At 41.5% G+C, this 25,343-nt stretch overlaps 1 protein-coding gene and 1 pseudogene across 1 annotated transcript; one reads left to right on the top strand and one right to left on the bottom strand.

The window, feature by feature from the left end:
- Positions 1-3,633: 3,633 nt before the first annotated feature.
- On the bottom strand, positions 3,634-6,694 carry LOC109091657 (annotated as a pseudogene).
- Positions 6,695-20,949: 14,255 nt separating this feature from the next.
- LOC109056415 (uridine-cytidine kinase 2-B) lies at positions 20,950-25,217 on the top strand. The gene is made up of 7 exons (XM_042770356.1): positions 20,950-21,138; positions 22,695-22,854; positions 23,099-23,195; positions 23,309-23,451; positions 24,417-24,514; positions 24,673-24,721; positions 24,808-25,217. Exons 1-7 carry the CDS (start codon positions 21,034-21,036, stop codon positions 24,939-24,941), a joined length of 786 nt encoding a protein of 261 aa, XP_042626290.1. The 5' UTR covers positions 20,950-21,033; the 3' UTR covers positions 24,942-25,217.
- Positions 25,218-25,343: the final 126 nt, after the last annotated feature.

Raw genomic sequence — 25,343 nt, 5'->3', positions numbered from 1 at the left:
TCATTGCACACCAACTGAAATATTTCAGGTCTTTTATGTTAGGTAAGAACGATGGAAGACCAGGGCGGGATGCAGTTAACAGTCTTTAATGGATAAAGTAAATAGTCTTCACTGAGTAATTAGAACACAAATCACAGGCATTAATCAGAGCCAGAACAGAAACTGCCAGATGACTGGAACAAAGAAAATCTGCATATAAACTTCCACGAAGACAGAGGCAGGGACCCCGAGATGCATTCAGCCAGTCAGAAATAGTGAAACAGCAGACGATTTCACTTTCCACAGATAAGACATAACATGAAAACAGACAAAACTTTACAAAACACAGTCCAATGGCAGTATAACTCACAGCATAAATATTGATTTCACTTTCCACAGATAAGACAGGACAGGACGAGAGAGCAGACGTTTCTCACGAGAGGTCATTGAATAATCCTACAACAAGACAGGGCTAGAAAGAGGGAATAAGAAGCAGAGACAATCAAGAGGAAAAAGGGGACAGGTGAGGAGAAGGGAACGAAAGGGGAACCAGCTGAAAGAGATAATGAGCGGAGGAGTGGATGTGTGTGCGTGATAGTGTGACCACAAGAGGGAGACAGAGAAAGAGGAGAAGAGCCAGGATCATGACATTTTATTGTTTTAATACTGATGATTTTGGCATACAGCTCATGAAAACCCAAAATTCCTATCTCAAAAAATTAGCATATCATGAAAAGGTTCTCTAAACTAGCTATTAACCTAATCATCTGAATCAACTAATTAACTCTAAACACCTGCAAAAGATTCCTGAGGCTTTTAAAAACTCCCAGCCTGGTTCATTACTCAAAACCGCAATCATGGGTAAGACTGCCGACCTGACACCCTCAAGCGAGAGGGTAAGACACAGAAAGACATTTCTGAACGAATAGGCTGTTCCCAGAGTGCTGTATCAAGGCACCTCAGTGGGAAGTCTGTGGGAAAGAAAAAGTGTGGCAAAAAACGCTGCACAACGAGAAGAGGTGACCGGACCCTGAGGAAGATTGTGGAGAAGGACCGATTCCAGACCTTGGGGGACCTGCGGAAGCAGTGGACTGAGTCTGGAGTAGAAACATCCAGAGCCACCGTGCACAGGCGTGTGCTTTTGAACCAGAAACAGCAGCAGAAGCGCCTGACCTGGGCTACAGAGAAGCAGCACTGGACTGTTGCTCAGTGGTCCAAAGTACTTTTTTCAGATGAAAGCAAATTTTGCATGTCATTCAGAAATCAAGGTGCCAGAGTCTGGAGGAAGACTGGGGAGAAGGAAATGCCAAAATGCCTGAAGTCCAGTGTCAAGTACCCACAGTCAGTGATGGTCTGGGGTGCCATGTCAGCTGCTGGTGTTGGTCCACTGTGTTTTATCAAGGGCAGGGTCAATGCAGCTAGCTATCAGGAGATTTTGGAGCACTTCATGCTTCCATCTGCTGAAAAGCTTTATGGAGATGAAGATTTCGTTTTTCAGCACGACCTGGCACCTGCTCACAGTGCCAAAACCACTGGTAAATGGTTTACTGACCATGGTATTACTGTGCTCAATTGGCCTGCCAACTCTCCTGACCTGAACCCCATAGAGAATCTGTGGGATATTGTGAAGAGAAAGTTGAGAGACGCAAGACCCAACACTCTGGATGAGCTTAAGGCCGCTATCGAAGCATCCTGGGCCTCCATAACACCTCAGCAGTGCCACAGGCTGATTGCCTCCATGCCACGCCGCATTGAAGCAGTCATTTCTGCAAAAGGATTCCCGACCAAGTATTGAGTGCATAACTGAACATAATTATTTGAAGGTTGACTTTTTTTTGTATTAAAAACACACTTTTCTTTTATTGGTCGGATGAAATATGCTAATTTTTTGAGATAGGAATTTGGGGTTTTCATGAGCTGTATGCCAAAATCATCAGTATTAAAACAATAAAAGACCTGAAATATTTCAGTTGGTCTGCAATGAATCTAAAATATATGAAAGTTTAATTTTTATTATTACATTATGGAAAATAATGAACTTTTTCACAATATGCTAATTTTTTGAGAAGGACCTGTATTTGCACAGAGGAAATGTGTCAGAAGCAAAGTCACCAGGGGAAAAAAAAAAAGAAATGCTTTTGAAAAAATTTAAAAAACACAAGACAAACTGAAAATGTTTTTTAAAAGGGTTTTTGTAAATATATATTTTTAAGTCAATGTTTGTAAAATGTCTTTTTTTACTAGGAAAAAAGTTTAAAAAGTTTTTGATTGGGTAATTAGTTGTGGAGAATTCATCCTTATATTCTAGAATTGATATATTTATTGAGCGGACTTTCTGTTTGTAGTTAACAGAAGAAAAATCATCTTTTCACTGAATGTACAAAATGATATTGAATGCATGATACATCAGCTGCTTGTTACGTATGAGTATACATAAATAAACAATGTTTCACACTACTTTACATGAGATATTCCTTCATTATGCACAAGCTTGATTACAACAATGTACCGCTTTTAGTCATTAGTTCAAGTATATTACATGCATACAGTTTACCTATTCAATTGCTTGAGAAATGCATACATTCACAGAACAAGTGATGTCTGTTAAACAGGTACATTAACCAAATATAGCTATTTAATTATCAAATATAATGATAGTTACATTAAAATACTGCAGTTTACACTCTTACGCTCATTAAGAATTGCACCATCCTACAGTACAGACACTTGTGAAATATTCACAGACAGCTGTCATTATTTGACAGAAATTATGCTGGCAAGCTAAACATGTTCCATTAGTGTTGAACATGAATACATTTCAATAACTGTAGTTAGTCTTTAGGATACGTGGGTAGATCCACATTGAGATCTTGCTGGAAGATTCAATCATTAATCAGCAACCAGAATATGTCTTGCTTGTGTTCAGAAAAGACTGTCCCCATCACCCATCTCCACCACCACAGTCTTCAACTGAGAGTAAAATTCTCTCCCAATACCAAAATCAGTAAAAAGGTCATGTTTAATTTGAGTACAGTGTGTTTAGTGTAACAGAGCAAACACACACAGACAAAAAATGTTTGGTAACTGTCGCTCCATCTGAGGCCTTGTATCCTCCAAATGGTGCCTCCACAGGGGTGATATTGTAGTTGTTGATGAAGCAAGATCCAGCCTGCAGGTTTTTTATAAAACGACGGGCTCTCTTAACATCTCTTGTGAGTCAGGAACAGACAGGAAGGGAAAATATGAGCAACTGGGAAAGCCCCAGAAATAACACACACCACTGTTCAAAAGTTTGCCGTCATTTTAAAGAAATTAACACTTTGATTGAGTAAGGACACATTAAACAGATCATATACAATAGTAGAGACACTTATAATATTACAAAATTACAAAATTGTATCACCGTTTACATTTTTTTTAAGCAGCACAACTATTTTAAATTTTGATAATGTTTCTTGAGAACCAAATCAGCATATTAGAATGATTTCTGAAGGATCATGTGACATTGAAAACTGGAGCAATGATGCTGAAAATTCAGCTTTGCATCACAGGAATAAATTACATTTTAAAATGTATTAAAATAGAAAAATTATGTTTTAAAATGTATTGCTTTTTCACAATATTACTGTTTTTACTGTATTTTTGATCAAATAAATGCAACCTTGGTGCGCATAAGAGATTTCTTTCAAAAAATTTAAAACCCAAAAAGTTTGAATGGTAGTGTTTGAAAAAATAACTTTCACTTTACTTAGTAAAGACTCCTGCCACCAGACCAAGAGCACTGTCATTGGCTCCGAAGAACCTCATGCTCAGTCTCAAAGGACAGTACTGACATCACAGGCCCAAAGATTTCCTCTCTGACACACGTCATGTCATCTGTGCAGCCGTCTGAAAACAAAACACACAACACAGACTGAAGGAAATGAACAGAACAAAAATAGACAACTGAATGTTTCCAAAACACATGATCTCTACATCAGCTGCCAACAACTCACCGAGCACACATGGTGTCATGTAGTATCCATCTTTTAGTTCAGGATCTGCTGGGATGAAGGGCTCCCCTCCACAGAACACTCTGGCTCCCTATCAAGCAAAAGTAACTACTCTAAACCACATCATATAATAAACGATACAATCATGCTACTATATGAATATTTTCTGAATGTACACCTATACCTCTTTCTTAGCTTGCTTCACATATCCCAGCACCTTGTCCAGGTGTGGTTTGCTGACCAGAGCTCCCATAGAGTCTCATCCAACAGAGGGTCTCCGATCTGGATGGCTTTAGTTCTCCTGACCACCTCTTTCAAGAACTGAGGAAGAATTGAGCTTTGCACGAAAACTCTGGTGCCATTGCTGCACACCTGCAAGTGGGGGATACAAAAGAAAAAAATATTAATTAAAGAGTGTAAAAATAATACATATTTGTATGAATATGGAGCTACCGAAAAGCATATTTATAGATGCACAATATAGGTGACCATAAAAACAGCAAGTGCACCAAGGTGAGTGGGTTTTTATTATTAGTCTCCAGTCTGATTTTCAACAAAAATGAATACTTTTATTCAGCCTGGATGCATTAATTTAATCAGAAGTGAAAACATTTATAATGTTAAAAAAGATTTCTATTTCAAGAAATCTTTTTTTTTTTTTTTACTTTCTATTCATAATTTAAAATTTAGAATTGAAAGCAATATTTTAATCATAATTGTGTATTTGGTCTGTATATCAGCATGGCTGTGATTACAGCCAGGTAGATGAAAATTAGCTTGTTATTGACTAATAAGCTATTGGCTAAAAAACAGAGAGGGAAAAAGGTGTATGTTCATACTTTGACTTGACTTTCCAATACAGTACCAGGCCTTGAGACAGGAAGTTGGCCATGAGTGCTCCTCTAACAGCGTTTTCTAGGTCAGTGTCCCCAAAGATAATCAGTGGAGATTAACCACCAAGCTCCAGTGTCACTGGTTTAACCCCTCGGGAGGCCATTTCCATTATCTGTTGGGCCAAAATGTGCATTTGAACAAAGTGTAGTTTCCATTAAATTTACTATTACTAGTGACTTTTTCTCAATAGAGTGTATAACATTGGCTATAATAAACACAACTTGGATTAAAGGAATAGTTCACCCAAAAATGAAACTTTTCTGAAAATGTAGGGAGTCATGTGGATGTTTTAATCAGCTGTTTGGACTCTCATTCTGACGGCACCCATTCACTTCAGAGGATCTATTGGTGAGCAAGTGACATTTTGCTAAATTTCTCCAAATCTGTTTCCCTATGAAGAAACTAATCTCGGATGGCTGGAGAGTGAGTAAATTTCGAGCAAATTTTCATTTTTTTTCCCATTCTTTTTCAACAGACACATTAAGCAAATTGCTTAAAGAGATAGTTCACCCCTAAATGAAAATTCTTTCATCATTTTCACAACCTGTGAGGTTTTTTTGTCCCTCCATTGAAAGTGTAGGTAACCAAAACTTAGCAGCTTAAACTGTTTGGTTTTGGAGGGACAGAAATCTCTCAGGTCTCATTAAAAAGATCTTTATTTTATGTTTCAGAGTTAGCCAAAGTCTTCTGGGTTTAGAATGACATGAAGACGAGTGAATGAATATAATTTTTAAGGGAACCATGTCTTTAAGTGAAGCAGTTCTGTGTCCGTTATTTTTAGTCTTACTTTCTTGTCTGTGGGCACACTTCCTGTGAAGGAGACCTTCGTCACAGATGGGTGATGACACAGAAGAGAACCTGTCTCTGTCTCCGCCCTGCACCACATTGAACAGACCCCCAGGAGCCCCGGCTTGTGAATAAATCTCAGCCAGCAGCACTGCAGTCACAGGGGTCTCCGGTGACCATATGAACACCATAGAATTGCCTACAATTGAACTGTAACTGAAGACTGTAAATGGAGAGCATTAAGATAATAATTTCAGGCACGGATCTAGAAAAGATCGAGAGTGAACAAAGAGGATATTAAATAAATACAGTTCAATAGCCTTCACCAGGATTACGGTATAAAGATTAGGTTTCAGAATGTGCCAGCTGAAAAAACTTTATCAGCTTTGAGGTATCATTCATGTCTGTAGCAGGACGTGTTTTAATAGTTAAGGTTATTACCTTGTAATTTTGAGGCAAAATATCTCAGCTAGATTTTCTGGAGAAATGGCAGACTTCTCTCGTTAATGCATTTCATTGTGGCTTCATGAGTAAACAGTTCAATTGTACACATACTGAATAATCAAAAACTAAATCTGAGTCACATTGCGTACAACGGGTGCTTTTTTCTTCTTTAATTATGTATTATGTATTTCTTCCACCAGGAAAAAACACACCTAGTGGCTCCTGACGCATGTAAGCAAACAAACCTCCTGGTGTCAGACACAGACGAGGACACAGAAGATTCAGTGCAATAGTGTTTATTATGAATCAGAGGTTTCAGACACAGGTGAATCTTGACACGCAGATGACACAGTGATAACACAACTTTTCTTTGGGTGATGGTGATACAGATGGCGACTCAGACGAAGACGATGGGAACAGGAATACAGATGAGGATGAAGAGGGTTCAGCAGATCAGGTAGGTTAGACGAAAGGCGTTCAGGTAAGTGAGGAGATCGGTGCAAGACCAGACAATGGGTGATGGTGACGGAGGGCTTTATATGTGGCACTGGTGATGATGCACAGGTGTTCAGAATTCTGGTGATTGGGAACGAGTGGGCGTGGCGTAAGTGTCCAACTTACTGAAATGCTATTTAAACTTTTTAACAGTACCCCCCCCCCCCCCCCACGGGCGGCTCCTGACGGCTGGGATCTTGAGCGACGACGGGGTCTACCACGGCCACGGGGAGCGGGGCGGTCTGGATGGTCTCGGTGAAAGTCGGTGAGAAGGCTGGGGTCCAGGATGTCGTTACGATTAACCCAGCAACGCTCCTCCGGGCCGTAGTTCTCCCAGTCCACAAGGTACTCAAGTTGAGGACCCCGGTCGTCGAGAGTCGAGGATAGCTCTCACCCAGAAGATGTTGTTGCCTTCTTCGATGGCGGGAGGAGGAGGTACGGCATCATCACCAGGCTCTGTGGATGGAGGAGACAAAGGTTCAGTGAATGGTTTGAGGAGTGAGACATGGAATGAAGGTGAGATACGGTACTGTGCAGGTAGGTTGGAGTCTATAGGTCACTTCGTTCAGTTGCCGTTCAATAGTGAATGGTCCGATGTATCGGGGACTCAGCTTACGGCAGGGCAGCCGGAGGCGGATGTCCCTCGTCGAGAGCCAGACCAACTGTCCAGGTTGGTATTGCGGCGTAGGTCTTCGACGAGCGTCCGCTTGCTCCTTATGCCTCCGAACTGCCCGCTGGAGATGCACGTGAGCCGAGTCCCAGACCCTATCACTATAACTGAACCAGACATCTACCGCTGGGACCTCCGAGGGCTCACCCGACCATGGGAAGAGTGGAGGCTGGTATCCGAGGACACATTGGAAGGGGGTGAGCCCGGTGGTAGATTGCTGGAGGGAGTTCTGTGCGTATTCTGCCCAGGGTAGGTACTGGCTCCAACAGTCCTGATTACGGTGGCAGTAGACCCTCAGGAACCTCCCAATCTCTTGTATCTTACATTCAGTCTGACCGTTGGTCTGTGGATGGTATCCTGAAGAGAGGCTGACGGATACTCCTAGGAGGCGGAAGAAAGCTGACCAGACCCTGGAGATGAATTGGGGACCCCTGTCGGAGATGATGTCTTCTGGAATGCTAAAGTGACGGAACACATTGTGGAATAGTGCCTCTGCCGCTTCAAACGCAGTGGGAAGTCCTTTGAGAGGGATGAGTTTGCATGATTTCGAAAACCTGTCGACTACTACCAGCACACAGGTATTGCCTTGAGAAAGGGGGAGGTCAGTCATGAAATCCACACCTATATGGGTCCATGGACGTTCTGGAATGGGCAGAGGCACCAGTTTACCTTCCGGGAGTCTCCTAGGGGTGTTCGCTATGGCGCAGACTGAGCATCCTTTGAGGTAACGGGAGGTATCCTGATTCATCGAGGGCCACCAGTAACGTTGTTGCAGGAGCGAGAGGGTCCGCCTCCTGCCTGGATGTCCAGATCCCGGAGAGGTATGAGCTAAGTCCAGAAGGGTAATCCGATGTTGAGGAGGGACGAAGAGTCTTCCCTTCTGGACCTCCCGGCGGAGCAGGGTGTTGAAGGTTTTCTTGTTCAATCAGACGATTAATATCCCATTGAATGGGACTTACAATCATGGCTGGAGGGAGGATTGGTTCAGGAGATTCTGTTTCTGGGTCTGCCTGATGAAGACGGGAGAGAGCATCAGCTCTATTGTTCTGGGAGCCAGGGCGATACGTGACTTTAAAGTCGAATCTCGTGAAGAATAAGGCCCATCTAGCTTGGCGATGATTCAGTCTCTTAGCTTCACGGAGGTATTCCAGGTTCCGGTGGTCAGTTATTACCTCGAAAGGGACCTTGGCTCCCTCCAGCCAATGACGCCACTCTTCCAGAGCCAGCTTGATAGCCAGTAGTTCACTGTTACCAATGTCGTAATTCTGCTCCGCCGGGGATAGCTTCTTCGAGAAGAAGGCACATGGATGGAGTCGTGGAGGATCCCCCTGCCGCTGGGAGAGTACAGCTCCGACCCCCCGGTTGATGAGGCATCCACTTCCACGATGAACTGTCGGTTGGGATCAGGGTGTGCTAGGATCGGAGCGGTCTTGAAGGCTTGTTTTAGCTGGTGGAAAGCTTCAGTGGCCATGGGGTTCCAGGACAGAGACTTGGGCCGGTTCCGGAGGAGTGAGGTTAGAGGTGAGCTGAGTAAACTGTAGTTCTTGATGAATCTCCTATAAAAGTTGGCAAAGCCCAGGAAGCGTTGGAGCTCTTTAATGGAGCCAGGTTGGGGCCAGTGTGTGATGGCTTCCACCTTCCCCTGGTCCATCTTCACGCCACGTGGGTCGATGACGTATCCCAGGAACTGGACTGAGGGCGTGTGGAACTCACATTTTTCCAACTTGAGGTACAGATGGTGTTCCCGGAGTTTTCGGAGTACGAGTATGACGTGTTGGATGTGTTCCTCCTTGGATGTGGAGTAAATGAGGATATCGTAGATGTAGACAATTACGAACTGGTTAAGGTATTCTCTGAAGACTTCGTTTATGTAGTTTTGAAAGACGGAAGGACTGTTGGATAACCCATACGGCATGACCCTGTATTCATAGTGCCCGGAAGGAGTGATGAAAGCAGTCTTCCACTCGTCCCCCTTCCGGATGCAGATTAGGTTATAGGCGCTCCTCAAGTCCAGTTTTGTGAAGATTTTGGCTCCGCGTAGTTGTTCTAACACAGCTGGGACCAGGGGAAGAGGATAACTGAATTTGACGGTTTGAGAGTTGAGATGACGATAATCTATACACGGCCTCAAGCCTCCGTCCTTCTTGGCCACGAAGAAAAAGCTGGAAGCGGCAGGGGAAGTAGATGGTCGGATGAATTCTTGAGCGAGAGCTTCCTGTACGTACTCCTCCATTGCCTTCTGCTCCGGAATGGACAGAGGATAGACTCGTCCCTTGGGAAGGGTTGCTCCAGGCAGGAGGTCGATAGCGCAGTCCCATGGCCGATGAGGTGGAAGTTTCGTTGCCAACCGCTTGCTGAACACATCCTGGAACGCCCGATATTCTGGAGGGATGGTATGTTCCACCTTAGTTTCGGGGCTTTCCACTGATGTGGACTGGACCGGTAAGGATGACTTCTTGATGGAAGGAATGACCTTGGGAACTTTAACTGGTGGAGTGATGCAGGTAGAAAGACAGGATTTTCCCCATTTCAGGATCTCACCTGTGGGCCAATAGATGTGTGGTTGATGTTGGTTAAGCCATGGGCGTCCCAGGATGATGTCTGCAGTGGATTCCTCCAGCACCATGAACGTGATGTCTTCCTCATGCAGGAAACCCATGCGGAGGATGACTGTGGGGGAGAAATAGCGGACATGACCTCTGCCCAGCGGCTTTCCTTGTATAGTTGTTATTTTGAGTTCGACGGGGCTCCGATGACGCTTGACACTAAGACGAGTTAATGTTTGCTGGTTGCTGAAGTTCCCCGCCGAACCGGAGTCGATGAGGGCTTGTACTGAAACAGAAGAGTGGAGATGTCTTAGAGTAACCCAGGTTTTAGTCAAATGAGCAGTTTGAGGTGGTATATGGATGGTACTCACCGCTGGGCGTGGAGGTCATACTGGACATGATGTTAATAGGTGTCCATCTCCCCCACAGTAGAGACACAGCCCGGTGTTAATCCTCCGCTGACATTCCGATGTAGATAGGTGGTGTGAATCTACTTGCATGGGTTTCAGGTGCTGGAGGAGCGACAGATGGTAGAGCGGGCGGAGGAAGTACAGCGGGAGTGAGTCGTTGACATGCAGTGAGTCTCTGGGCGACTCTGATGGATTTCTGAATAAGACACTCAAGTCCCAGTGAATCTTCATATACAACAATCAAACTTTGTATCTTTTCACATAAACCGTGGCGATATGCTGTAATTAAGGCAGTTTCATATTCCAACCGCTGATGTAAGCGAGTGTACGGAAGCGAACAGCATAATCACTCACGGACTCATTTCTCTGTTGGCGAATTGTAAACAGCTGATCATGGACAGATAATTCAGAAGCTTGTTGACCAAAGACAGATTTTAACTGAGAACAGAAATCAGTAACAGATCCAGTAGCAGATGAATTCGACTCCCAGAGAGATTGAGCCCATTGGAGAGCTTTACCTGTGAGCAGATTGATGATAAATGCAACTCGGCTGCGTTCGGTGGTGAATAAGTGAGCGTTGGACTCCAGGTAGAGTGAACACTGTAGCAGAAACCCGATGCAATCCTCCGCCGCGCCGCTGTATGTCGCTGGTGTGGCCATGGGACTCGCAGGGGCAACTGAAGAAGTGACCGGAGTTGTAGCGGTGTTTGATGGCGGTGAACTGTTGACAGCAGGTGAGGAAAGTTGCATGAGTGAGGACCGTACAGCGTGAACCAGTTCAGTGAAGGGATCCGCGGTGCGGTCCTCGCCTGTATCTGAAGAGCTCTGCATGTGGTCTGGTCTTCTGTCAGACACAGACGAGGACACAGAGGATTCAGTGCAATAGTGTTTAATTGTGAATCAGAGGTTTCAGACACAGGTGAATCTTGACACGCAGATGACACAGTGATAACATAACTTTCCTTTGGGTGATGGTGATACAGATGGCGACTCAGACGAAGACGATGGGAACAGGAATACAGATGAGGATGAAGAGGGTTTAGCAGATCAGGTAGGTTAGACGAAAGGTAAGTGAGGGAGATCGGTGCAAGACCAGACAATGGGTGATGGTGATGGAGGGCTTTATATGTGGCACTGGTGATGATGCACAGGTGTTCAGAATTCTGGTGATTGGGAACGAGTGGGCGTGGCGTAAGTGTCTGATTCAGGGAGTGTAGATGGTGTGGCTGTGACCCCTGGTAGCTGGACATGCTGACCCATGCCCCACCATTATATTCTTAAGCTAACATAACTATTATTTGAATTTTATGCACACTACAGTACCTGTCAAAAGACGGAAGGACTATTGGATAACCCATACGGCATGACCCTGTATTCATAGTGCCCGGAAGGAGTGATGAAAGCAGTCTTCCACTCGTCCCCCTTCCGGATGCGGATCAGGTTATAGGCGCTCCTCAAGTCCAGTTTTGTGAAGATTTTGGCTCCGCGTAGTTGTTCTAACGCAGCTGGGACCAGGGGAAGAGGATAACTGAATTTTACGGTTTGAGAGTTGAGATGGCGATAATCTATGCAGGGCCGCAAGCCTCCGTCCTTCTTCGCCACGAAGAAAAAGCTGGAAGTGGCAGGGGAAGTAGATGGTCGGATGAATTCTTGAGCGAGAGCTTCCTGTACGTACTCCTCCATGGCCTTCTGCTCCGGAATGGACAGAGGATAGACTCGTCCCTTGGGAAGGGTTGCTCCAGGCAGGAGGTCGATAGCGCAGTCCCATGGCCGATGAGGTGGAAGTTTCGTTGCCAACCGCTTGCTGAACACATCCTGGAACGCCCGATATTCTGGAGGGATGGTATGTTCCACCTTAGTTTCGGGTGCTTTCCACTGATGTGGACTGGACCGGTAGGGATGACTTCTTGATGGAAGGAATGACCTTGGGAACTTTAACTGGTGGAGTGATGCAGGTAGAAAGACAGGATTTTCCCCATTTCAGGATCTCACCTGTGGGCCAATGGATGTGTGGTTGATGTTGGTTAAGCCAGGGGCGTCCCAGGATGATGTCTGCGGTGGATTCCTCCAGCACCATGAACGTGATGTCTTCCTCATGCAGGAAACCCACGCGGAGGATGACTGTGGGGGAGAAATAGCGGACATGACCTCTGCCCAGCGACTTTCCTTGTATAGTTGTTATTTTGAGTTCGACGGGGCTCCGATGACGCTTGACACTAAGACGAGTTAATGTTTGCCGGTTGATGAAGTTCCCCGCCGAACCGGAGTCGATGAGGGCTTGTACTGAAACGGAAGAATGGAGATGTCTTAGAGTAACCCAGGTTTTAGTCAAAGGAGCAGTTAGAGGTGGAATATGGATGGTACTCACCGCTGGGCGTGGAGGTCGTACTGGACAGGATGGTAAGAGGTGTCCATCTCCCCCACAGTAGAGGCACAGCCCGATGTTAATCCTCCGCTGACGTTCCGATGTAGATAGGTGGTGTGAATCTACTTGCATGGGTTCAGGTGCTGGAGGAGCGACAGATGGTAGAGCGGGCGGAGGAAGTACAGCGGGAGTGAGTCGATGACATGCAGTGAGTCTCTGGGCGACTCTGATGGATTTCTGAATAAGACACTCAAGTCCCAGTGAATCTTCATATACAACAATCAAACTTTGTATCTTTTCACATAAACCGTGGCGATATGCTGTAATTAAGGCAGTTTCATTCCAACCGCTGATGTAAGCGAGTGTACGGAAGCGAACAGCATAATCACTCACGCACTCATTTCTCTGTTGGCGAATTGTAAACAGCTGATCAGGGACAGATAATTCAGAAGCTTGTTGACCAAAGACAGATTTTAACTGAGAACAGAAATCAGTAACAGATCCAGTAGCAGATGAATTCGACTCCCAGAGAGATTGAGCCCATTGGAGAGCTTTACCTGTGAGCAGATTGATGATAAATGCAACTCGGCTGCGTTCGGTGGTGAATAAGTGAGCGTTGGACTCCAGTTAGAGTGAACACTGGTAGCAGAAACCCGATGCAATCCTCCGCCGCGCCGCTGTATGTCGCTGGTGTGGCCATGGGACTCGCAGGGGCAACTGAAGAAGTGACCGGAGTTGTAGCGGTGTTTGATGGCGGTGAACTGTTGACAGCAGGTGAGGAAAGTTGCATGAGTGAGGACCGTACAGCGTGAACCAGTTCAGTGAAGGGATCCGCGGTGCGGTCCTCGCCTGTATCTGAAGAGCTCTGCATGTGGTCTGGTCTTCTGTCAGACACAGACGAGGACACAGAGGATTCAGTGCAATAGTGTTTATTGTGAATCAGAGGTTTCAGACACAGGTGAATCTTGACACGCAGATGACACAGTGATAACACAACTTTCCTTTGGGTGATGGTGATACAGATGGCGACTCAGACGAAGACGATGGGAACAGGAATACAGATGAGGATGAAGAGGGTTCAGCAGATCAGGTAGGTTCGACGAAAGGTAAGTGAGGAGATCGGTGCAAGACCAGACAATGGGTGATGGTGATGGAGGGCTTTATATGTGGCACTGGTGATGATGCACAGGTGTTCAGAATTCTGGTGATTGGGAACGAGTGGGCGTGGCGTAAGTGTCTGATTCAGGTATCAAAAATTTTCAATAATTAACACCTGGTAGCTGGACATGCTGACCCATGCCCCACCATTATATTCTTAAGCTAACATAACTATTATTTGAATTTTATGCACACTACAGTACCTGTCAAAAGTTTGCAATAATTAAGATTTAAGAAAGAGGTCTCTTATGCTTACCAAGGATGCATGTATTTGATAAACAATACAGTAAAGACAGAAATATTATACAATATTACATTTGAAAAGAAGAGTTTTCTATTTTAATGTGTTTTAAAATGTAACCGTATCTGATTTTCCAGCATCATTACTCCAGTCTTCAGTGTCACATGAACCTTCAGAAATCATTCTAATATGCTGATTTGCTGCTCAGTTATCAATTATTATTAATGCGTAATTAATAACAATGGTTCTTATTATTACCAATGCTTAAAGCAGTTTTTGTCGCTTAATATTTTTAATCTGTGGTCTTTTTTTTCCAAGATTCTTTGGTGAATAGGAAGAAAAGAATTGATTTTAAATAAAAATATTTTGTAACATTATAAATGTCTTTACTGACACTTTTGACCAACTTAATTCATCATTGCCGAATAAAAGTGTTAATTTTTTTTCTTTCTTTTTTTATGTTATTTACCCCAAACTTTTGGATTGTAGTGTATCACAATTTCCACAAAAATATTAAGCAGCAAAAACTGCTTTCAACAGAAATGTTTCCTTAGCAGCAAGTTTTAAAAACTGAGCACTGCTAAAAATTAGAACTGCACTGCTATTAAAATACAAAACACTTCATTTAAATAGTAATAATATTTCACAATATTACTGTTTTACTGCATTTTTGATTAAATAAATGCAGCCTTGGTGAGCATGAGAGATTTCCATTAAAAGCATTTAAAAAAAATAACAAACTCTTGACTGGTAGTGTAATTTCTCTTCAGTACTGAAGTTTCAACATTTGGTAGTGTATCTCTTATGAGAATAATGCTCCTAACAGCTGCATCAACATCTGCGGCACCACAAGATTGTAGTTGGCACAGGTCACGACCTGTGATACATTCATAAAGATCAGAGATGATCATGTTTTTTCATAGAACAATATGGTGTATTGAAGAACTCAATGATATATGCATCACCTGATGTGACTGTGATCATGTGATGGGGCAAAATCTGATTGGGCAATGCTTAGAAGGGGGTGAAAAAAAAAAAAAAAAAAAATTTAATCAGTTTAGTAAATACATTACCTGTTGCAGGCTCATATACTGGTTCGGATTTGGTTTTCGCATCTTTGAGGTTGACTCGGCCTCCACACCAGAAGTTCAGTGGATCTTTGATATAAAGGGTTCCTGAGGATATGCTCCTTGTCTCTGTGTAGTGCAGGGCCCCACAGAGACCCGGGGTCCGGAGACAGCTCAGCAGGGCCATCTTCAAGTGCCTAAAACTGAAATTTGACCCCCTGGACGAGTGTCAACAAAGGAGAACTTCTCAGATTTTGCACCAAAACAGAGAGTGTTACAACAATAGAAAGCAATTAAGCGTTAATTAAAAGAGATCTAAAAAAATGTAAAGTTAAATTATTTCTATAAAAACTTAATGACTATGTTGTGGTCATTAATGTCTGCAAAAGTCAAAAGCAACAACACCAGCCATTTTCATCTATTTTGGAACTGTCCATTTAAAAAAAAAAAATTGGAAAAAATTTTGTCAAGATGTTTTAGGTTTAATTAGAAGTAAAATTAATAATGAATGTGTTCTGTTTTGGAAGGACATAGTGGTGGGTTTTACTGAACAGTCTAATAAAAAACAGTTTTATGTAGTGAATCTGATTTTGGTGCTTGCAAATTTCCACATTCACAGATGCAAATATTCAAATGTGGTTGCTTTTTTGTTTTCATGAAAGAATTTGAGCAATACCTTTCATTGACCCAATTGTCTAAGAACAAAAAGGCTATAAAAACTGTTTGTAACTCTTTTTCTAACTTCAATGACATGTAAGTCTCAGAATGTTTTTTTCTTCTTCAGTGTGTATAGTAAACACCCCCTTTTTATGTATGTATTCCTTATTTTGTTGTCATTGTCTATTATTTGTATGTGTTGATATCTGCATTACTGTTTGTATACTGTGTATGAGCATTAATTAAAAAAAAAAAAACTAGATGAAATTGTAAAAATAAAATGTATAAAATATATGCAGTAAACCTTATTGTGTCTAAATATGTTGATGTTGACAGTACTTTCTCAATTTCCTATACCTCCTAAACCAAACAAATAAAAACAAAACAAAAAAATATTAATGTAAAAAAGTTAAAAAACACTATAAAACACTGTAAAATTTTTTCTTTTTTATTTTATTTTCTATGGTAAATGTTTATATGGGGTTAACGGAAATTCCCTGTCAGTAAACCTACCATTTTGGCCTACTTTTCCACATTTTAACTGAGGAAAAATGTGTTTTCTGCTTCCCTTTTGTAAATGTTGTCTTTTCATCTGTGATGTCATTTATGTGGACATATAGGGACTTGTATTTAGAGATATGTAGCTATGTATGCATTCATTTACTTCAGTAAAAAAAAAGAGCACATAAACAGAGAATATTTAAATGGTACTTGTTTAATGGTCAAACTGAGTACAAATCGGTAATCGTTTTAATCTGCATTTTATCGTGGTTACTAATGAATGAATGAAACGCATTTGTCCATGTTTCACACTTGCGACTTGCGGGCTCACGGAAAGCGCTCGAGAAAAGCAGGGGAAATCCGTGTAACATTACAAAACCTTGAAGAAGAGAGCTTCGTGCATGAACTGCGTTCCGATTGATATGATCCCTGCACCACGTTCATTGCTCCCTACTCCCTGAGCAGGGGAAATCCGTGTAAGTTTACTTCACTTTGGGACATTCATTCATTCATGGATTTGCGCTGTGCCGCCCAAATTCAAAAACGAAACTAAAATTAAATCATCTTTGAGATCACAATAATTAGGAACCACAGTTTCCACAAATCCCTTCACTGGATTGGGATGTTTTCTTTTATTCTGGAATGCAAGGGCAGTGACTGTAACAGAGCGTATCACTTCTTCATTTCAGGTGAAGGATAATCCACTTCTTACCTCTGAGACTGTGTTATGATCTATATGACCTTATTATTTTTATTGTGAGTATTAGGCTTATAATTATTGCTAATCACTGTTGTTGTGGTGTTATTGTAATATTTACCATTATATATTCAGAGCATAGAAAAGCTTATGAAAGTGTCACTCCACAATACAATAGCAACATATATAAATATGTAAAGTATTTTTATGTTATATTAATCAGTGTCTATCACACATTCCTAAGGAAAGGATATGGACCAGAAGATATTGCAATTACTAAATGATATTTAGACAGACCGTAAGAAGTTCCAGATCTATACTTGTGCTATTATTATTTCAGTTATTTTCCCTTTAATGTAAATAAACGTGCAAACAATATACTTGCTCTTGTGAATTTATTCTAAAGTGTTAAACAATTACATTGTGCGAGCTGTCTCTTTAATACCGCGTGGTTTATAGACATGTTGCTGCTGATGGCTTGTATTTTTGAGACACCCACCAAACAAGAGAAAACCTAGAAATCTCAAACCCAGTTGCACACCGTTTCCAGGAAACATGACGTTCAAACCGGAAACTGTAGCAAAACGTTGCACACCGGTTAGGGGGCGTCGCACCCGTGGGGGATGTGGGTGTTTTAACACCCACACTTTTCCCGGTGAGAGGGTTCAAAACACCCGCACTTTTCTGCAGTTTTTTCCACAGTTTTGCACAAATGCCTTACTACAGTCGCTCCTCTGTTTCTCTGGCCGCTCTGTGTCTGCGCTCGCTGCGGCTGCTTCCTCTCCCCCTCCCTCTCAAACATGACACCGGATTCAAATGTGACCGGCTGATGATTGGCTGTTCTGCCGATTTATCGGTCAGCTCGTGCTGAGGAGGCGGGAACTTATGGTTATGGTTATTTACGTCTCCCTTTTCCAGGTACTTTGAATGAGTGTGTATGCTTTCGAGGTTTTAAATAAGCTTGATATGTGTTTGGGAAGATGTTCTGTTATTGTTTTGTTGACATGTCGAGTGTTTGCGGTATTATATTTTGATTTTTAGACTAATGCTAATTGCTATTATTGGGATATTGTTCAGCAGCTAGCTTTAAATTCGGTTATGTAACGTAATGTGGCATGCAATGTATAACATAACTGTGATGAAGAAGGCAGGGAATTGACGAGGAGGGGGGACAAATTGCCATTGTTAAGCAGTGTATAATGGGTTTATTGCCAGTGCAATTGATTTTGATATTTTAAGCATTGTTTGTTGATTAGCTGAATACTTTTGTGGATACTTACCTGTTGTGTTTGATTGTAACGTTACCTGTTGAGGAGAAAAAAAGTGAGAAAGGATGACATTGTTTGCATACCTGTTGAAGAACTATGAAAGAAAAGTGTATATTATTTTAATGTTTAAAAACAGTAAATTGTTACATTATTTATACCACCAGAGAAAAAGCTTTGCGTGGGCGTTTTATTCTCCCCTTTTCAGGGCGCAAGTAAGCAAAATTTAGCAGTCTCAGTCACAGTCCTGTCAGACCCGTGTCACTATCAAGCTTACACAGCGTAAACAGAAAAAAGATTACTGAACAGTTTGTCTCCTGTAAGGAGGGCAGAAAGAGCACTTTTGGTTCTTTTAAATGAGAGGTAGTTGGTCATATGTTCATGGTCAGTTGGTTGTTGTTTGCATATATACAGGTCCTTCTCAAAAAATTAGCATATTGTGAAAAAGTTAATTATTTTCCATAATGTAATGATAAAAATTAAACTTTCATATATTTTAGATTCATTGCACACCAATTGAAATATTTCAGGTCTCTTATTGTTTTAATACTGATGATTTTGGCATACAGCTCATGAAAACCCCAAATTCCTATCTCAAAAAATTAGCATATTTCATCCGACCAATAAAAGAAAAGTGTTTTTAATACAAAAAATTCAACCTTCAAATAATTATGTTCAGTTATGCACTCAATACTTGGTCGGGAATCCTTTTGCAGAAATGACTGCTTCAAATGCGCCGTGGCATGGAGGCAATCAGCCTGTGGCACTGCTGAGGTGTTATTATGGAGGCCCAGGATGCTTCGATAGCGGCCTTAAGCTCATCCAGAGTGTTGGGTCTTGCGTCTCTCAACTTTCTCTTCACAATATCCCACAGATTCTCTATGGGGTTCAGGTCAGGAGAGTTGGCAGGCCAATTGAGCACAGTAATACCATGGTCAGTAAACCATTTTACCAGTGGTTTTGGCACTGTGAGCAGGTGCCAGGTCGTGCTGAAAAAACGAAATCTTCATCTCCATAAAGCTTTTCAGCAGATGAAAGCATGAAGTGCTCCAAAATCTCCTGATAGCTAGCTGCATTGACCCTACCCTTGATAAAACACAGTGGACCAACACCAGCAGCTGACATGGCACCCCAAACCATCACTGACTGTGGGTACTTGACACTGGACTTCAGGCATTTTTGCATTTCCTTCTCCCCAGTCTTCCTCCAGACTCTGGCTCCTTGATTTCCGAATGACATGCAAAATTTGCTTTCATCCGAAAAAAGTACTTTGGACCACTGAGCAACAGTCCAGTGCTGCTTCTCTGTAGCCCAGGTTAAGGCGCTTCTGCCGCTGTTTCTGGTTCAAAAGCACACGCCTGTGCACGGTGGCTCTGGATGGTTTCTACTCCAGACTCAGTCCACTGCTTCCGCAGGTGCCTCAAGGTCTGGAATCGGTCCTTCTCCACAATCTTCCTCAGGGTCCGGTCACCTCTTCTCGTTGTGCAGCGTTTTTTTGCCACACTTTTTCCTTCCCACAGACTTCCCACTGAGGTGCCTTGATACAGCACTCTGGGAACAGCCTATTCGTTCAGAAATTTCTTTCTGTGTCTTAACCTCTCGCTTGAGGGTGTCAACGATGGCCTTCTGGACAGCAGTCAGGTCGGCAGTCTTACCCATGATTGCGGTTTTTGAGTAATGAACCAGGCTGGGAGTTTTTAAAAGCCTCAGGAAACTTTTGCAGATGTTAGAGTTAATTAGCTGATTCAGATGATTAGGTTAATAGCTCATTTAGAGAACATTTTCATGATATGCTAATTTTTTGAGATAGGAATTTTGGGTTTTCATGAGCTGTATGCCAAAATCATCAGTATTAAACCAATAAAAGACCTGAAATATTTCAGTTGGTGTGCAATGAATCTAAAATATATGAAAGTTTAATTTTTATCATTACATTATGGAAAATAATGAACTTTTTCACAATATGCTAATTTTTTGAGAAGGACCTGTATATATATAGTTTGTATATATTTGTGACAAAAATAATTTCCCCCTGGGATTATTAAAGTATTTCTGATTCTGTTTCTTTAGCAAGTCTACTGTTATGTATTTTCACAACAGAGTTTTGACTTTTCCATGTGTTCCGAGTGTGTTTTTATACTTATCTAGTATCACTCATTATGTGGGAAGCTTTTTATATCCTGTATGTTATACATTTTGTACACCTCTGTCACTGTATTCATCACATTTTATTGTTAATAAAAAAAACCACATCCTGCCCTTATTTCCCTCCTCCCCTCACTGCAGCCGAAGCAAAACGTTGCACACCGGTTTGAGTTTGAACTTGCCCCTGTTCCACTTCAAGAGGTCAGAACTGTCCGTCTTGACTGCCCTTATTTCCCTCCTCCCCTCACTGCAGCCGACTCGAGGCGAGACTGAGTGAGACTTTTTGTCGAGATCTCGCGAGAGGTCACGGAAACCTTTAAATATTAATATAATAATTAGATATTACATATTACATATAATTTAGTAGAAAAACTGTGTTTTTGCGTTTTATTGGTTCAAAGATGAGTAGTGTTGATATAATAAGAAGCACCACATGTTATATTTAGACATTTAGAAGTTGATTTTAAAATGCAAAGTATTTTAAATTTAAATAAATTTATGTAAACACTTCCCTTTTTACAACAATATAAGTGTGTCCCATTAGGTAATGAAAAGTTCGACACACACTTGTGGTCTTCATCCTCAGACATTCTCTGTCCTCACTTAACCACTTGGGCCAAATACAGGAAATACGTCATAGAAGTAGTCAAGTGGTTATGTCCAAAGACCGCATGTGTGGGTATTTGGACAAGGCAACGCTCTCTGGTGCTCCACTGCAAGCATGGCTGGCGACAGTGAAACACATCTTAAGGACAGAGCGGAGAACGGTCACAGCACCCGACAGCCGTTCCTCATCGGTGTGTCCGGAGGCACCGCCAGCGGGAAGGTTTGAGCTTTATGAGTGTTTGTCAAAGACCGTACAGACTCCGCTATTATCGTGTCGGTTAACGGGGGTTTGTGTGCCTCCAGCGCCAGCGTGGCTTTATTTAGCTCGTAATGAAATATACACGAAAGCGATTTTGTACATTCCACATATGGGTTCTTAAAATATATATAACCTTATTTAAAACCTTTATATATATTTCTTTGTCTTTTGCTTCTATAAGTGAATTTCGCGCGAAAATAATTAAAAAGTTAAACTAACGTTAACCGACGACCCATAATTTTCATAATCCCGTTCAGATGTGTCCAGATTCGTGTTTATTATCGCTTTAAATGTCGAGTACGTCATGTTTTAGCTCCACGTGAAATCACCGCGTGTCCTTTTGTCGCTTATTTGCTTCGAAATCGCATATTGTTGACGTGTTTACTTGTTGTCATGCTGGTTTCAAAGTGGTTTGAGTTATGTTTAAAAAAAAAAAAAGAAGTTCGAACGTTACTTCCTCCAAGTCGGCGAAGTAAAGTTGCGGGAACGTGACGTCACGATAGCGGGGGATGTTTACATTGGAGCAAAGCGTTCATTAATCATCCGCTGACCTTCATGTGCAGGAAACCTGAAGAATCACCACTGAACTTGTGAAAACTCATTTAACAAAATGTGCTTGCTTTGTTTGTAGGTCGCACTTAGGAAAACGTCTCTCTCTTATAAATGACCCAGATTTGAAATGCTTTGGCCAATGAATGGAGGCCGTGCTTGCCCGCTGTATTTCCTTACATGGGATGCTGTTCTAGCACACCAGAGTTCACAGCACATGTCTGCAGGGACACGAATGCTTTATCCGTAGTACAAGTTAAAAATATTCACCAAAAAATGCCATAATTTGCACCCCTTTTTCATGTTGTGTGGAACATAAAGATATTTTGAAGAATATTTGTAATCAAATCGTGTTGATGCCCACTGACTTCCATTGCATGGACTACAAACACTAAGAAAGTCATACAGGTTTGGAACGACACGAGGACAAGTAAATGACAGTTTTTGAACTCTTCCTTTAACTCAGTAAGCCTGACATATAAAATAATAGTCAGAAAAGCTTACTGTTTTATCTAGCTTATTGAAACAGACAAAATGCATGCTTTTTTTTGTTGAGTATCACATTTGATACATCAGGCTTTTATGGCTCATATAGTATATGAGAATATGGAGATCTTTATAACAGACTACATGCATAAAAATATAATTTTTCACTATATCTCCCATTAATATGCCTTAGTAAGATGACATTAAAATGCTTAGTTTTGTGATCAAAGCTCTGTAGTTGAGAGACCTACAAATAATCGTTCCTCAGAAACTAAAAGGCCTTTTACTTAGACAACAGAAGGCATGTAGTAGATTGTGTTCAGCAGGTTTTTCAGCAAAGTCTGGATCATGTTGATAATTTAGAGGCATTAGATGACCTCAGAGTTAATTACACAAACACTGTGGCTTTGGGTTGAGTATATCTGAACCGAGTAGCTTAGAGTGTAGCACTTATTAAGTGGTTTTGTGTCCTCTCCTCTCAGTCTTCAGTGTGTGAGAAGATCATGGAGCTGTTGGGCCAGAATAAAATTGACCGTCACCAGCGGCAAGTGGTCATCCTCAGTCAAGACAGCTTTTACAGGGAGCTCACACCTGAACAGAAAGCCAAAGCACTCAAGGGCCAATTCAACTTCGATCACCCAGGTACTTCAATGTCTGAGGGTTGTTAAAGAAGTCAGAAGTTCACTCAGAAGTTAGAATATGCTCATCTATTACTTATATTGTTGTCTTTTTGAATAGTTCCCAACAGAGAATAATCTTTCTCAAGACACATGCCATATGGACTACTTTTATGGACATTCATTATAAAGGTCAACATTATGTTGTCTTTTTGAATAGTTTCTTACAGAGAATAATCTGTTTATATCATTGTTTCCATCATTCATAGATGCTTTCGACAATCAGCTGGTCATGAAGACTCTGCGTGACATCATTCAGGGAAAGACCGTGCACATCCCAGTTTATGACTTTGTTAAACATTCCAGGTCAGCGCTGCTCTCTCGGTCTCTTCACAAGTTGGTATTTTGGGTGTTGTGATGGACGAATCAACGTTGGATGTAATATCTTATGAATCGTATGTTCTCCACACCTCTTACAGGAAGGATGAGTTTGTGACTGTGTATCCAGCAGATGTGGTTCTCTTTGAGGGGATTCTCATGTTCTACGCGCAAGAGATTCGAGATCTGTTCCAAATGAAGCTGTTTGTGGACACAGACCCAGACACACGCCTCTCACGAAGAGGTAGATGGATTGTGCAACATTTTTATTTGCAATTTGGTTTAAGTAATGCTTTTTGTCTTTCTTTACCCAAGTAGAATAGATCTATGGACTATTCAGGATATTTTCAGGATAATTTTTATTACATTAGTTATTTGTGGTAAATAGAAATAGTGTTGCATTTTGCAGCATTCCAGAGTTCAAATTTGAACTGACCTGCGGATTTTTATTAATACCAATAGAAAATCTATATACAATGTCCTCTTAGCAGAATTAAAAGAATGTAAACTTTAAAGTGGCCTGTGTGTAGTGTTGCAGGAAAGTGAAGTTGTATATTTGTACATTTTGGAGTTATAGTTTGTTATTATATATTGAATATATGTTTTTAAATAAGAAAGCATAGAGCATCATGTCATCTGAAGAAATTTTGTGCGCTCAAAGTCTAGTATGACCATGACATTATACTTAAAAGTACATTTAAAATAAGTTTAAGAACTAAAATGACTAAAACTGAAAGTTAAATATTAAAGAAATATTACAATAGAAAAACAATAATGAACAAAAAAAAAATCATAAGTCACCTTTATTTATATAGTGCTTTATACAATACAGATTGACGTTAAAACAGAAAAGAGAGAGAGATAAATATATCTAACTTTATGTATTGTACTATAGAACTTAAATAAATTAACTTTCATGAAAATCAATAAAAAATTATATATAGAGAGAGAGAGATAAATATATCTAACTTTATGTATTGTACGTGTATGAAAATCATTAAATAATTCAATGAGATAAAGTACCTTTCTTGTACCTTTATGTGATATGCTTGATTATTTTTAAACAAATCAGGCATTATGCATTTTATGAAACACTTTTGTGCTGAACTTCCAGCAATATTAGCTTTATTGAGGTGAAATGAGAGTGAAGGTTTGGCTAAACTGCCCGACACTATATACAGTACTAACTGCATGTTTTGTGTTTATCAGTGTTGCGGGACATCAGTGAGAGAGGCAGAGAGTTGGAGCAGGTTCTGAACCAGTACATCACTTTTGTGAAGCCAGCCTTTGAGGAGTTCTGTCTTCCTGTGAGTATCTTCATAAATGCCTTTCGAAATTCTCCACATCTCCATTATTATAGCTGTCAGAAAAGGCGTCACGTACACCAACTCGACACCTTCCATCTTCTTACTCACTGTTACTCCATTTTTGTGCACTAAAAGATCTTTGACATTTATATTTGCAGACCAAAAAGTATGCAGACGTCATCATCCCCCGAGGAGCAGACAATCTCGGTGAGTCAGTAGTGACTAATTATTTGATATGATATGCACACTGGAGAGATTTAACTCGATGTACTTTTATCTCCCTTTCTCTCTAGTGGCTATTAATCTGATTGTGCAGCATATTCAGGATATCCTGAACGGAGGAGTCACCAAACGGCAGAACGGTTTTCAGGACGTCCACGGAAGCCCCAGACAGAGACGGCCGTCTGAGTCGAGTCGACCTCACTGACCTCACGGTGGCCCTTCCCTCCATTGAGGAGAGGGCGGGACTGAATAATAACAGTGTACATCCCATTCATCCAATGACAATGAAGGGATGCGGGAGCTGAAATGCATTTGTTATTGTGACTATTATTAGCATTTGGAAATGATGTGGATAATTGTTTGCTGTCACAGGGTTTTGAGAGCGCTGTATGTTTTTTTGGAATGATTGATTGCAAACTCCGCCTGTCAACGTGTCTATCTGCTTTCTTAGCTACTCAGAAAATAAATGAATAGTATGGAATATTTTGTCAGACTGGAAGTAGAGACAACTTTGATTACAGTGCTATTTGCGTACATACTTGAAGCCAGAGCTCAGGTTGGGTGTGTTGTTCCACCCACAAAAAAACAAAACCTAGTGCCTCATATT

The sequence above is a fragment of the Cyprinus carpio genome, chromosome A2 (assembly GCF_018340385.1).
Source record: "Cyprinus carpio isolate SPL01 chromosome A2, ASM1834038v1, whole genome shotgun sequence".
NCBI lineage: Eukaryota > Metazoa > Chordata > Actinopteri > Cypriniformes > Cyprinidae > Cyprinus > Cyprinus carpio.
This window is presented reverse-complemented; position numbering and strand designations above follow the sequence as displayed.

What these genes read in the sequence shown, in the direction of transcription:
- LOC109056415 (XM_042770356.1), top strand. Translation starts at nt 21,034, where the DNA reads ATGGCTGGCGACAGTGAAACACATCTTAAGGACAGAGCGGAGAACGGT. An exon ending in GAGGCACCGCCAGCGGGAAG is followed by an intron (nt 21,139 to 22,694) that starts GTTTGAGCTTTA and finishes CTCTCCTCTCAG; the next exon opens with TCTTCAGTGTGTGAGAAGAT. An exon ending in CCGAGGAGCAGACAATCTCG is followed by an intron (nt 24,722 to 24,807) that starts GTGAGTCAGTAG and finishes CTTTCTCTCTAG; the next exon opens with TGGCTATTAATCTGATTGTG.